Below are 14070 nucleotides of genomic sequence, written 5' to 3'. Positions count from 1 at the left end.
GACAATTCAGTGTCTCCAATTAGCCTGGCTGCATGTTTTTGGACTGTGGGAGGAAACCGGAGCTCCCGGAGGAAACCCACACAGACACGGGGAGAACATGCAAACTCCACACAGAAAGGACCCGGACCGCCCCACCTGGGGATCGAACCCAGGACCTTCTTGCTGTGAGGCGACAGTGCTACCCACCGAGCCACCGTGCCGCCCACTGGATTTGATGGTTATTCCACACTAATGCAGATTCGTCTCATATTCGCACTTTGATGATGTTTTACCGTGCCACTCAAGTCGAGCGTTGTGTTCGATTTCCTGACTGGGTGGCCAGAAACCTTTCTGCGTGAAGTTTGCATGTTCTCCCTGTGTCTGTTTGGGTTTTTTGCCACAAGTCCAAGCACATGCAGTCAGACTAACTGGAGTGTGTGTGTGTGTGTTTGCCCTGTGATGGGCTGGCAACATGATCTGAGTGTTTCCTGCATTTCTCCCGGACCCACTGTGACCCTGACCAGGATAAATCAGCAGTAAAACAGACAGTGAATGAATAGATTTAGTAAATTTTTCCTTCTGATGTGCTGTTTCTGTTATTTTGTCCACCACTCAGCCGATCGTTCTCTCCTTCTAAGTCAGACAGGACGAGGATGCTGCCTGTTGGTAGTTGTCATGGCAACAGCTCTGCCATTGGCCGCGGTGGTTTTCCCAGAGTGCTCTGCTACGGCGACATGAGGGATTCAGAGGTGCAGAATGTGTGTGTGTGTGTCGCTGTCAGTGTACATGCAACTGCAACACCTACACAAAGAGGCAGACCCCCGTCCATGACCCCATCACGAGAGGGTAGTAAACACTACATGTGCATGGCTGCACATATGTAGACGTACGTAGGCGTCCAATTTCATCCTGTGGCTATTAATATGAAGTTGCCCTGTCCATGTTGCAGCTTGAACAGTCCCAGCTCTTCTTCTGGCTTCCTACAAGAGTGTCTGTGATTGGTGTCAGTTTGGTTTTGGATCATGTTGGAACATTATAGTTCGTTCTCTAAACTGTTGGGTGTCCACATACTTTTGGCCACATAATGTATGACTATATGACAAATTAAACATTTTTAGTAGAGTTTTTCTCCCAATTTAGTCATATCCAATCCCCCGGTCACATTCCACGTCCTCTTTACTCTTTACTTTACTCTTTACCGACCGCTTCTTTTCACCTGCATGAGGCGAGTTCATATGGAGATCTGTATCGCGCATGGAGAGTCACACACTGATCACCATTATCCCTCGTCTCTGTGCAGTGCCATCGATCGGCCAGCAGAGGCCGTAATCGCAGCAGTTATGAGGAATCCAATTTGAGGAATCCACCCATGAACGAGCCAATCATTGTCTGTGCAGGCGCCTGGCTTGCAGGTAGTAGAGCTGAGATTCGAACTCACAAGATTGAGGTGTGCTAGTGTGTTTGTGATGTATAGTTTTGATATTTGATCTGATGTTTAAGTTAAACAGCCATCAGACACACACACACACACACACACACACACGGTTACCTCCTACCTGATTCTGAGATGTTGCTCCATCCTCATCAAAGTGTCGTTCCACATAGTCTGAAGACAACAGGTTACTGCAAACACACACACACACAAACACACACACACACACACATACACAGTGTTGGTGAACCGAAGTTTACCCAAGAGTATGTGAAGTAAGATGTTTAATGATTAATCCACACTTACACTGATCAGCCATAACATTAAAACCACCTCCTTGTTTCTACACTCACTGTCCATTTTATCAGCTCCACTTACCATATAGAAGCACTTTGTAGTTCTACAATTACTGACTGTAGTCCATCTGTTTCTCTGCATACTTTGTTAGCCCCCTTTCACCCTGTTCTTCAATGGTCAGGACTCTCCCAGAATCATTCTCAGCAATGCAGTGACACTGACATGGTGGTGGTGTGTTAGTGTGTGTTGTGCTGGTATGAGTGGATCAGACACAGCAGCACTGCTGGAGTTTTTAAACACCTCACTGTCACTGCTGGACTGAGAATCGTCCACCAACCAAAAATATCCAGCCAACAGCGCCCCGTGGGCAGCGTCCTGTGACCACTGATGAAGGTCTAGAAGACGACCGACTCAAACAGCAGCAATAGATGAGCGATTGTCTCTGACTTTACATCTACGAGGTGGACCGACTAGGTAGGAGTGTCTAATAGAGTGGACAGTGAGTGGACACTGTATTTAAAAACTCCAGCAGCGCTGCTGTGTCTGATCCACTCATACCAGCACAACACACACTAACACACCACCACCATGTCAGTGTCACTGCAGTGCTGAGAATCATCCACCACCTAAATAATACCTGCTCTGTTGTGGTCCTGTGGGGGTCCTGACCATTGAAGAACAGGGTGAAAGCAGGCAAAAAAGGTATGAAGAGAAATAGATGGACTACAGTCAGTAATTGTAGAACTACAAAGTGCTTCTATATGGTAAGTGGAGTAAGTGTAGAAACAAGGAGGTGGTTTTAATGTTATGGCTGATCAGTGTATACACACACACACATCATGCGGTAAATGTAGAAGTACAGAATCACACATTTAAAGCTGCAGGACGTAACGTCTGTGTTACATTTAACACTTGTGTTGCCTTAAGAGTCAAAAATTACCCCCCCCCAATGTGTATCAGCAAATAAAATCCTTTCAATCTTACTTCAGCCTGAGATTTACAATTTCCAAGAGTGATCCTAGATATTTCTGTATATTTTATATTATAGTTTAGGTTACACGAAAACCCTGTTAAGATTTTATATAATTAAATAATATTTCTATATATTTACACATGAAATTATACACATTGGTACATTGTAATTCTCCTCGAATGCCCAAACGTAATGTGATGTTCCTAATAGACCTTTAGTAGGTAAGTAAACAGAATGTTAAGACTACACGGGGTTAAAGGAGTTTAAATGTGTAGTCAGTAGAAAAAAGTGACCCAAATAAAGAAGTGGAGATTTAATTCCCTTTGTCTCTCAGACAGGAACTTTGTACAATCACCACACAGAATGATTTTTTATAATTAATAACGCTCCTGGTGTTCCCTCTTCAACTATCTGGGAATCCTTTAAAGCTTATATGTGAGGTCTCCTTCCAAAACCGACAACAGAGACTTGGACACACAGGGATTCAAACCAAACCCCTGCAGTTCGATGCATCCCATACTACAACCCGATCCCAAAACTTACAGACGGAGAGACTGTCTCTCCAGTGAGAGCTCAGTCTGATCTCCACAAAATGAGCTGAGCAAGTCCTGAACAAAATGTGGATCACTCGTCTCTAAGAATCACTGGAGGTAGAAGTAACTTCAGACCCCACAGTGATCAAACAAGCTTTAAATCCTTCTATATGAAGCTCCACCGATCTGAGTCAGGAACCACAAACGTCTCCAACAATCTACCTGTGCCGAAAATCCACTCCTCACCTAGGTAGACGCGGTAGACTCATCTGTCTCCGTCTGTGAGGCTGCTGTCCACTCAGCTGTCTGAAAAAAAATCTTTCCCAAAATCAGACCTGCATAATTATCTATGCTAGGTGAATTATTAAATAAGGGCTCTGCTCCTGCGCCCCTCAGACAGGCCAAAATCTGTTTGATCTTGAAGAAGGACAAGGACCCACTCGACTGTAGGCCTCTCAAACGCAGAGGTAAAAATACTGTCCGAGGTCCTGGCCAGACGCCTAGAATAATTAACCCTGACCAAACGGCTTCATTAAAGGCTGGCATTCTTTCTTCTGAGTCAGAGGGGCAATGAACATCATGTACTCCTGAAATCCTGCTCTCACTAGACTCCGAGGAGGTTTTCGACTGCGCTGACTTGGTCGTACCTCTTCTACACACTGCAGATTTAGATTCTGCGAGAAGTTCACTTCATTAATGGATCATTAATGACCTACATACAGGGTTCTTCCTCTAACTCCAGGCACCAGGCACGACTGCCCACCTCCCTCCTTCCTTCTCTTTATTTTATTTTATTTTATGCATTTTCTTCCAATTTATCGTAGTCAGTTTGTCTTCTGCTGCTGGATATCCCCGATTGAGGCCTCCTCCGACCCGTGCTTTTTTTACCCATGCGCTCGGCACAGGCGCCTCTCTAAGTGCCAATCAGGGTCCTTACACAGCATTTGAAGACCCCACCCACATAGTCTGGTCATCCCACCCTAGCAGAGACATGTCTGCTGAAGGCACTGCCAATTATGCCCATTAGATGGCGCCCAGCCGACCAGTGGCAATGCCGAATTTCGAACTGAGGAGCTCAGAATCTTGGTGCTGGTATGCTAGTGGAATATCCCACTGCGCCACCTGGGCACTCCGTCCTTCTCTTTACATTATATGGCATAATATGGCAGTCCCAGACGTAAATAAGTGTACATCATACATGCAGTACAATAGCAGTAGGAGCAAAGTTTTTACTTTAGAAGTTTCAGTTCATGTGTGTGTGTGTGTGTGTGTGTGTGTGTGTTACTTTTTCTTTTTTTCAGCTTTTTCCTCAGAATTTTGTCATATCCAATGACCTGATCACATTTCCTCTTCCTGCTTCCTCTACTGCCCCACAAATACCAGGTCACCACTGTTGGGCCCTTGAGCAAGGCCCGTAACCCCCAACTGCTAGGATTGTATATGGTCCCAACTGTAAGTCACTTTGGATAAAAGCGTCCACTAAATGTAACCAATAAATGAAGTGCATTTACAAAGTGAAACATTGTGGTGCTCGTCAGCATGGGCCTGCTATATATATATATATATTTGTCCTTTGAATAGTTAATTTTTGTATATATTTACGGTTATCCTGGTCAGGGTCACAGTGGACAAGAATATTCATTTGGTGTGAGTGAAACTTACTGATTGAGCTCCAGGTCCAGGATGAATTTTCTCTCAAATGCTTCCACCAAGAACGACAGCTGAGCAAGATGAACCGGCTGAAAAACACAGAGACATTATTATTATTATTATTATTATTATTATTAATATTGTTATTATTATTATACTGTTATTATTATTACTGTTAATATTACTATTCATATTATTATTATTATTACTGTTAATATTCCTGTTATTGTTATTATTATTACTACAGTTATTATTATTATTATTATTATTGATATTATTATTATTATTGTTATTATTACTGTTATAATTACTGTTAATGTTACTATTATTATTATTACTGTTATTATTATTATTATTATTTATATTATTATTATTATTATTGTTATTATTACTGTTAATATTACTATTATTATCATTATTACTGTTATTATTATTATTGATATTATTATTATTATTGTTATTGTTATTGTTATTATTATTGTTATTATTATTATTATTGTTGTTATTATAATTATTATTACTAGCTATTATTATTATTATTATTATTATTGATATTATTATTGATATTAATACTGTTAATATTACTATTATTATTATTATTGTTATTATTATTATTATTAGTAGTAGTAGTAGTAGTGTTATTATTTGTGTGTGTTTGCCCTGTGATGAAATGGTGATCTGTCCACGGTGTTTCCAGGGTATCCACGGTGTTTCCCACATTTATATAAAAATAATAATAAATGAAAGACATCTGAAACACCTCCATGATAGCAGTCCAGTCAGCATACTATTAACATGTTGACACCCTTTTTAATTGTTTAGACCAATTTTTAAACATAATATTAATGTTTTCGACATTGTGTGGTTTGATGAGTCTGGTGTGAGGAAATCTCTGTGGTCTGAACAGAGCCATGACCTGAACCAGTGAACAACTTTGGGATCAATTAAAATACCTTCCAGGACTTTTCACCCAACATTGACCCACACCTGATACACTACACAACAAATACACTTTTATTTAAATGAACAGGCACAATTCCCACAGACACAATTTAATATCTTGTAAAAAATCCTGTAAAAAGCCTCTCTAGATGAGTGAATGAGCTCTATATTAGTGGTCATGATATGTATAACAAGATGATGGTCACGTGTGTATTTTGCCTCTGCGCACAGTAAGGACAACAATTATTGGGCCAAAGTAGTCGATGTTATCATGAGGTGCAAAACCTTTTTAGAAATTAGAAGCTTTCTGCAATCAAGGTTTTTAAAGCTACATTTAGACGCCACCTCAGTGCAAACCAACCAAAACAGAAACATTTGCTAGATTCTTTTGAAATTAGAACCTAGACAGAACCAAATTCAGGTGGTACAAAACTAGAGCTCAGGATGGAACTGATAGTAGGAGAACCTTGTGTGAGGAAACAGCATCACAGACTCCAGAAAATCAGCAAAAGAAAAAGTAAAAGAGGAGAAAAAAAGCATCAGAGAAATTAGGAAAAGTGGACGAGGAAAGAAGGATAGTGATAATAATGAGACCCATGAAAGTCCTGATTAGAAAATAAAGAAAAAGAAAATGCAGGAAAAGACAAAAGTGAGGACGAGGAAACAGATCAGAAGATGGAAAAGAATGAGGAGGAAAATAAAAAGGTGAGACGGGAGAGAAATCTGATGTTCGGGGTGAAAACACACGAAACAAAGTGAGGAAATAAAGGAAAGTCAGGAGGAGAAAAATGGACCCAGTTTCACTCGGCTTCGTTCTGCTCTTCTTAAATATTAATGAGGAAATTTATCAGTGTGTCTAAAACTAAAGGATCCACACACACACACACACACTCTCACACACACTCACACACACACACACACACACACACACTCACACACACACACACTCACACACACACACACACAGTAAGAGAATTGTAATAAAACTGAAGGAATTTGTGACTGTGGCTCTACAGTGGTGCTGCGTTCGTCAAATCATCCAGAGATGAACACTGAACCTCCCTGCTGCAGAGTACTGATTTTCTTCTTAATGAACCTTCATCATCATCATCATCATTATGTTCATCATCATCATTATAAGTCTTCATCATCATCATTATAGTCTTCGTCATTTTCTTCATCATCGTCATCACCGTCATTATTACCATCATCATAATCATCATTAGTCTTTATCACTATCATCTTCTTCATCTTCATCATCATTATAGTCTTCATCATAATCTTCATCATCTTCATCATCATTATAGTCTTCATCATAATCTTCATCATCATCATCATTATAGTCTTCATCAGAGACTTCATCATCATCATCATCATTATAGTCTTCATCATAATTTTCATCATCATCTTCAACACCATCATCATTTTCATCATCATCTTCAACACCATCATCATCATTATAGTCTTCATCATCTTCATTATCATCATTATAGTCTTCATCATCATCATAATCTTCATTATCATCATCATCATCATTATAGCCATCATCTTCATCATCATTACAGACTTCATCATAATCTTCATCATCACCATCATCTTCTTCATCTTTATCATTATTATAGTCTTTATAACCATCACCATCACCATCATTATCATAATCTACATCATCATCATCATAATCTATATCATCATCATTATAGTCTTCATTATCATCTTCATTATCATCATCATTATAGTCTTCATTATCATCTTCATTATCATCATCATTATAGTCTTCATCATCATCTTCATTATCATTATAGTCATCATTACCATTATCATCATCATCATTATAGTCTTCATCACCATCATCTTCTTAATCTTCACCATCATTATAGTCTTTATAACCATCACCATCATCATTATAGTTTTTATCACATTATCTTCTTTATCTTCATCACCATCATCATCGCCGTTGTCGTCACCTTGTAACGTTTATTCAGCATCAGGTGATGAACCTACCCTCATATTCTCAGTCATCGCTCCCTAATTGCCAGCTGCTCATTTTCTGAGCCATCAAACTAGCCCCAGACCATGATGCTCCCTCCACCATGCTTCACAGCTGGAATGAGTTGGTTCTTTGTCAAAAAGCATTGACAAAAAAACCCTAGAAGTGTCGTGAACCTCAGGACGTGAAGCGATGTCTATTTTGACATTTTGACAGGTCCACAGTTACTACACTGTGCTCTTGGTCATTCCTAGAAACAGTAACAAGCTACTGAATTCTCTTTATTTGAGGACCTGCATGTCAGACTTTTGAGGAGCACATCTTGCTCTATAGGACACATCTTGCTCTTTCTTTTGTTTCTTTTGTTTCTTTTGTTCTGTTGTGAATCCTCTGGTGAAGGAAAGTCCTTGTTTACATCAGTAAAGTTCTGCACCAATGGAAACTCATGAATAAAGAATTACTGGAAGGTCGGCTCAACCACAGGTTTAATCTTCATTACCTACAATATATGGCTAAAAGTGTGTGAACATCTGACCATGAGCTTGCTGGACAAAGTTATTCTAAAATCATGAGCTAAAAATTCTATGCTCTATCTGTGGGAATTTGTGCCTATTCAGTCAAAGGAGCATTTTTAAGGTCAGGCATTGATGCTGGATAAAAAGGGTGGTCTGAAATCAAACGCTCCAGGTCATCCAAAAGTATCCAAAAGAAGTTGACGTCAAGCTACTGAAGCTCCTCCATCCCATCCTAATCACACCATTAAATTTAGAAGTAGTGTTTACATACTTTTGGCCATATATTGTACAGCTGAAGCTTGACGTGGACCAGCTTCTCTAACAGACAATAAATACAGTTTAAGATGCACGACCACATTATACAGGCTAAAGTATGTGGACACCCCTGAGTTTAGGGTTTACACACGCTTTTCTTACATCTGTACATCACAGATCACAAACAGTCTCTTACGTGAGGCGTGTTGGGGTCGGCGCTCTTCACTGTGGTACCCAGGTGCCCGTGTGCCAGCTCTTCATCCTCCGTATCCGTGCGCCGCTGGAGCCTCTGTGGGTATGTGATCTGTTCCTCATCAGGGGCGTTAGTTTCTAAAAATTTCCTAAAACCTGATTCTACCCCTCCCACTGCTCTCTCTCGCCATTGCTGCGATGCGGCGCTCCAGCCTGCACAGACGAACACAGAGTGAGACGTCAACATTAAAGATGGGCGCGATTATTCTAATAAACAAACGTCTGACTGATATAAATACTGCAGACGTGTTTAAAAGAGGTGAGTGGAGTAACTTTATTCAAAACTTTACTCTAATAAATACTCAACAAAACAAGTATTTAAGTATTTGAGAGATGAAGCATGTAAAGAAGCATGAAGCAGTTGTAGCTTAGTGCTTAGGTACTGGACCCTCCACTGCCAGGCTGCCACTGTTGGGTCCTTGAGCAAGGCCCTCAACCCTCAATTCCTTAGACTGTATACTGTCACAGTACTGTAAGTGACTTTGGATAAAAGTGTCCACTAAATGCTGAAAATGTAAATGTAAAGAAAGTAAATGCATTGTCTTTAATCAGTCTTTAGATCCTCCATCTACCGTACATAATATTGTAAAGAGATTCAGAGAAATCTCAGTCTGTGTAGGGCATTATACGGCCTGCACAGACCCCTGACCTCGACCACAGTGAACATTTTGGAGTGAAATGGAACTGCAAGCTAGACCTTCTCATCCAACATTGGGCTTTTGCCACAGACACACTCCTAAATCTGATTGAAAAGCTGAAGGGAGGGGGGCTGTATATTAATGCTTACAGTTTTAAAATAGTATGTCTGAGAAGTTCATGGTCATGAACATGCCAAATTTCAAATGTCTTTCTATGTACCTGAATTTTTATATTATTTTATATTACGTTTGCTATTAAGATGCTGCTCTGTGTCCTGCTTGGTGCACTAGGTGTCCAACAGAATGACATTTAAAGATCAGCTCCAGAACTGAAGAATAATATGAATTGATTCTATACAGCTCTTAGTGATTAAACTGGTCTGACAAACCCATGCAGGAACTTATTTCTAGGTACAGAACAGTTCTGGAGCGTGACATCACACCTCAAGCTATTCAGGAGGATGTGAAGACGTTTTTCTGCTCGGTAGTTCCTTCATGTATAATGTATTGCTGCCTGTTTCTGATATTATGTCCATTACCTGAGTATAAACCGATCAGCCATAACATTAATACCACCCAACTATACACTGTAGCAGACACTTTTATCCAAAGCGACTTACAGTACTGCGACATTATATTATCCAGGCAATTGAGGCTAAAGGCTCTTGCTCAAGGGTCAATCGTGGCAACCTGGCAGTGGTGGGGCTTGAAGCAGTGACCTTTTGATTACTAGTCCAGTACCTTAACCACTAGGCTACAACTGCCTTGACATGTGACATATGCATATAACATGATCACCTCAATAAATACTGATACCCCCAAATATACTGATGTTTTCTACCTGTGGCTATCAAACTCTATAATTCCTCCCTTAATGTGTGACACTATGGTTCATCTGTGCAATATTCGTTATTCATATGTGCAATAATTAATAATGTAAGTATTTTAATTATTTAATTATGTGTGAAATAACTTTTTAACTTCTATTTGCAATTTTTTCTTCTTTTTTCTTTGTTTTAAACTAGTAGTGTTTATTCTTCTACATAATTGGGTGCTACTGTAAGAACTGCAATTTCCCTCTGGAATCAATAAAGTATTTCTGATTCTGATTCTGTATTGTCTGTTTTACCACTGATCCATCTGATTCAGGGTTGAACAGCTCACCGGATAAAAGGCAGGAAACACTGTGGAAAGGTCGCCAGTCCATCACAGGGCAACTACTTTGTACTTTGTAGGGCAGTTGTAGCCTAGTGGTTAAGGTACTGGACTAGTAATCCAAATGTCGCTGGTTCAAGCCTCACCACTGCCAGATTGCTACTGTTGGGCCCCTGAGCAAGGCCCTTAACCCCCCCAATTGCTAAGATACTATACTGTCACAGTACTGTAAGTCGCTTTGGATAAAAGTGTCTGCTAAATGCCAAAAATGTAAATGTACCAAACCTCGTGAGAGAATATTCAGTCATCTTTTGCCATCTCCGTACATTACATTGTAAAAAGATTCAGCAACTTTGGAGAAATCTCAGTCAGTGTAGGGCAGTATACAGCCTGCGCAGTTTCTGAACTCCACCCAAATGAAGATTTTGAAGTGAATGGAATGTCAGCTGAAATGGAAGCTAGGTCTTCTCATCCAACATTGGGAAAAGACCTCACAAATGCTTTCACAGGGCAATTATGAATCGTAAACAAGCATATTCCACTCTCTGGGGTGGGTCTTAGAATGTAAGATATTTCATGTTTTATCTGCTCAACTTCATTTTATTTATTAGTAAACATCCATTCCTGCATTTCAGGCCTGCAACACATTCCAAAAAAAGTTGGAACGGGGCAATTTAAGGCGAGTAATGAGGTGAAAAAACTAAATAATTATGCGATTGTAAACAGGTGACTGTAATCATGGTTTGGTACAAAAGCAGCATCCAGGAAAGGCTGAGAGTCTCTGATGAATAAAGATGATCAGAGGATCCAGTTTGTCCACAAATGTGTGAGAAAATAATTGAAATGTTTAAAAACAATGAACCTCAAAGAGAGATTAGAAGGGATTTGCATATTTCTCCCTCTACAGTGCAGAATATAATTAAACCATTAAGGAATCAGGAGGAACTTCAGTGCGTAAAGGCCAAGGGTGCGAGCTTAAGCTGAACGCTCGTGATCTTCCATCCCTCAGACGGCACCAAGAACCTCCACTCAACAATAGCTGATATAACCATATGGGTGAGGGATTAGTTTATCAGACCTTTATCAAGCTCTACAATACAGAGTTACTGCACAAGTGATACTGTGCAAAAAAGAAGCCTTATGTTAACCATGTCCAGAAGCGGCATCAACTTCTCCAGGCTCAGAGGCATCTAGGATGGACCATCACACAGTGGAAATGTGTATTGTGGTCAGATGAATCAGCATTCCAGGTCTTTTTTTGTTTTTTAAATGCAGGAATGGAGGTTTATTAATAAATGAAATGAAGTTGAACAGATAAAACATGAAATATCTCAGGTTCATCCTGTCTGACATCAAATAAAAGTCAAAGTAAATGTAAGAAACTCGTTCATTTTTACTACATGGTTTTCGCACAAGACACGTGTGTTTGTGATGGTTGTGATTTGACTTGCTGCTGTAACACCAGAAATTCCATCTGGGGATTAATAAAGTAATCAATCAATCACAGTTTTTGAAATCCAGTAGGAACCCTAATCCGGTTTCTCTCTGTGATAACACTGACACCTGATTAAATAATTATACTAATCAGATTATAATCACTGAATTTCGATTATACTGCGATTAATAATGTGTGTGTAAAACCCAGGTGTCCATCAGTTTTTAAAATTCACTAAGCGCTTTAATTCGGTTTAAATTTGCGCACGTTCACACCAGCAATCATCACAGATATTATAGTAAAATAAGTCATAAAACTCAGACGAATTCCAGCCTGTTCGTGTCACATTTCACACCGCACTGGACTTCAGTGCCACCGATCTGATTTTTATCTTTCACACTTTTTTTTTCCCACACGACAGGATTGAATCCGATTCATATGCTGCTTAAATGACACCGTAATAGCCGGTAAGTGCTGGAATCAGACGATAATCGGATTACTGGTGCGCATCTGAACGCGCTGGTGCGTCGTTAGGATGCGCGATGCTGCAGGAATCTGGGTTACAGTGCGCAGCCTGGCTGCAAGTTTCCGCAGTAAAACGGGAGGGGTGCAGCGCGTCCCCGGTTCACCCGGTTCGATAGAAAAGGACACGATTCTTACCTGTAACGGAGACCGCAGCCCACAGGAGGAGGCACCGCGCCGCCCGCATGGCCTTCACATACTGCGCTCCCGGCTCCCCACCAAGGACAAACCCGCTAATACTGCAATCACTGAGCGAGCCTGAGCAAGAGCTCCGCCGCACCGCGCGCTACGGCATGATCCTGATTAACCCGGGATAAAGAAAGCCAGCTCTGATCCGATCTAATCAGTGCGGAGGGATAAACCGGGACAGGAACGGATCGGAACCGAAGCTGCGGCTCTCTGCAGCACTCAGGCGCGCACTCACACGCGCGCATCACTAACCGCTAACCTGCACCGAGCGCGCAGCAGGCGGAACCGCACCTGATTGGTTCGGCGCAGAGGGTGGGCGGGGCTTCACAATGCATCGCTCATTTCTCATACCGTGTCTCAGTCCATATAGAGGAAAAAGTTTGGACACCCCCTGTTACGTTGTGTTTTTGTTCGGGCGCAAAACTGCACGTTTTAATGCACAAAAACATCAAATGCGCATGCGCAAAAGTTTTCTATATGATAAATTCAGCATACAGATAAAACTGGCGCATGTAGGTCTCTCTATAAATAATGCCTTTTATTTTTAATCAGGATTGGATTAGGGGTCTCCAAACTGTCCACTTATAATCCTGTACTACTGAAAACCACTGATAGTACTCGTCTGGTAATCTGAAGGTTCCCAGTTCAAGCCCCAGCACTGCCACGTTGCCATTGTCGGGCCCCTGAGATACCCTCAATTGCTCAAACTGTTTACAGTCATAATTGTATTTTATCCATAATTTCATCCAAAGCAACTTGCAGTTGTGACCATGAACATACAACGCAGGCAAGTAAGAATTAAGGGCCTTGCTCAAGGGCCCAACAGTGGCAGATGTGGGGCTTGAACCAGCAACCTTCCAATTACTAGTCCTGTACCCTACCCACTGAGCCACCACTGCCCAAATGTATGCTATTTAATATACGCCTTTTTATGCAGAGTAACTCAGTTGTATCTTAATACAACCCAAGCAATGAAGAGCTGAGGGCCTTGCTCAAGGGCCCAACAGTGGCAGATGTGGGGCTTGAACCAGCAACCTTCTAATTACTAGTCCTGTATCCTACCCACTGAGCTACCACGTATGCTATTTAATACACGCCTTTCATGCAGAGCAACTCAGCTGTATCTGAATACAACCCAACCAATGAAGACTTGAGGGCCTTGCTCAAGGGCCCAACAGTGGCAGATGTGGGGCTTGAACCAGCGAGCTTCCAATTACTAGTTCTGTACCCTACCCACTGAGCTACCACTGCCCAAATGTATGTTATTTATTACACGCCTTTTATGCAGAGCGACTCAGCTGTATCTGAATACAACC

At 41.0% G+C, this 14070-nt stretch overlaps 1 protein-coding gene across 3 annotated transcripts in view; it reads right to left on the bottom strand.

Moving 5' to 3' along the window:
* adam11 (ADAM metallopeptidase domain 11) overlaps positions 1–12904 on the bottom strand; it is a 34665-nt gene extending 21761 nt beyond the window's left edge. For all 3 annotated transcript variants that reach the window (XM_063003285.1, XM_063003283.1, XM_063003284.1), the window contains exons 1-4: positions 12704–12904; positions 8760–8968; positions 4877–4953; positions 1536–1602 (exon numbers count right to left, since the gene is read on the bottom strand). In XM_063003285.1, coding sequence (XP_062859355.1) covers positions 1536–1602; positions 4877–4953; positions 8760–8968; positions 12704–12752 — 402 coding nt within the window. In that variant the 5' untranslated portion in view covers positions 12753–12904. The remainder of the gene's footprint in view (positions 1–1535; positions 1603–4876; positions 4954–8759; positions 8969–12703) is intronic.
* Between the last annotated feature and the right edge of the window lie 1166 nt (positions 12905–14070).

This window comes from Trichomycterus rosablanca, chromosome 10 (assembly GCF_030014385.1).
Source record: "Trichomycterus rosablanca isolate fTriRos1 chromosome 10, fTriRos1.hap1, whole genome shotgun sequence".
NCBI classification, from domain to species: domain Eukaryota; kingdom Metazoa; phylum Chordata; class Actinopteri; order Siluriformes; family Trichomycteridae; genus Trichomycterus; species Trichomycterus rosablanca.
The sequence above is the reverse complement of the archived record's forward strand: the minus strand, read 5'-3'. Positions and strand labels throughout refer to the sequence as shown.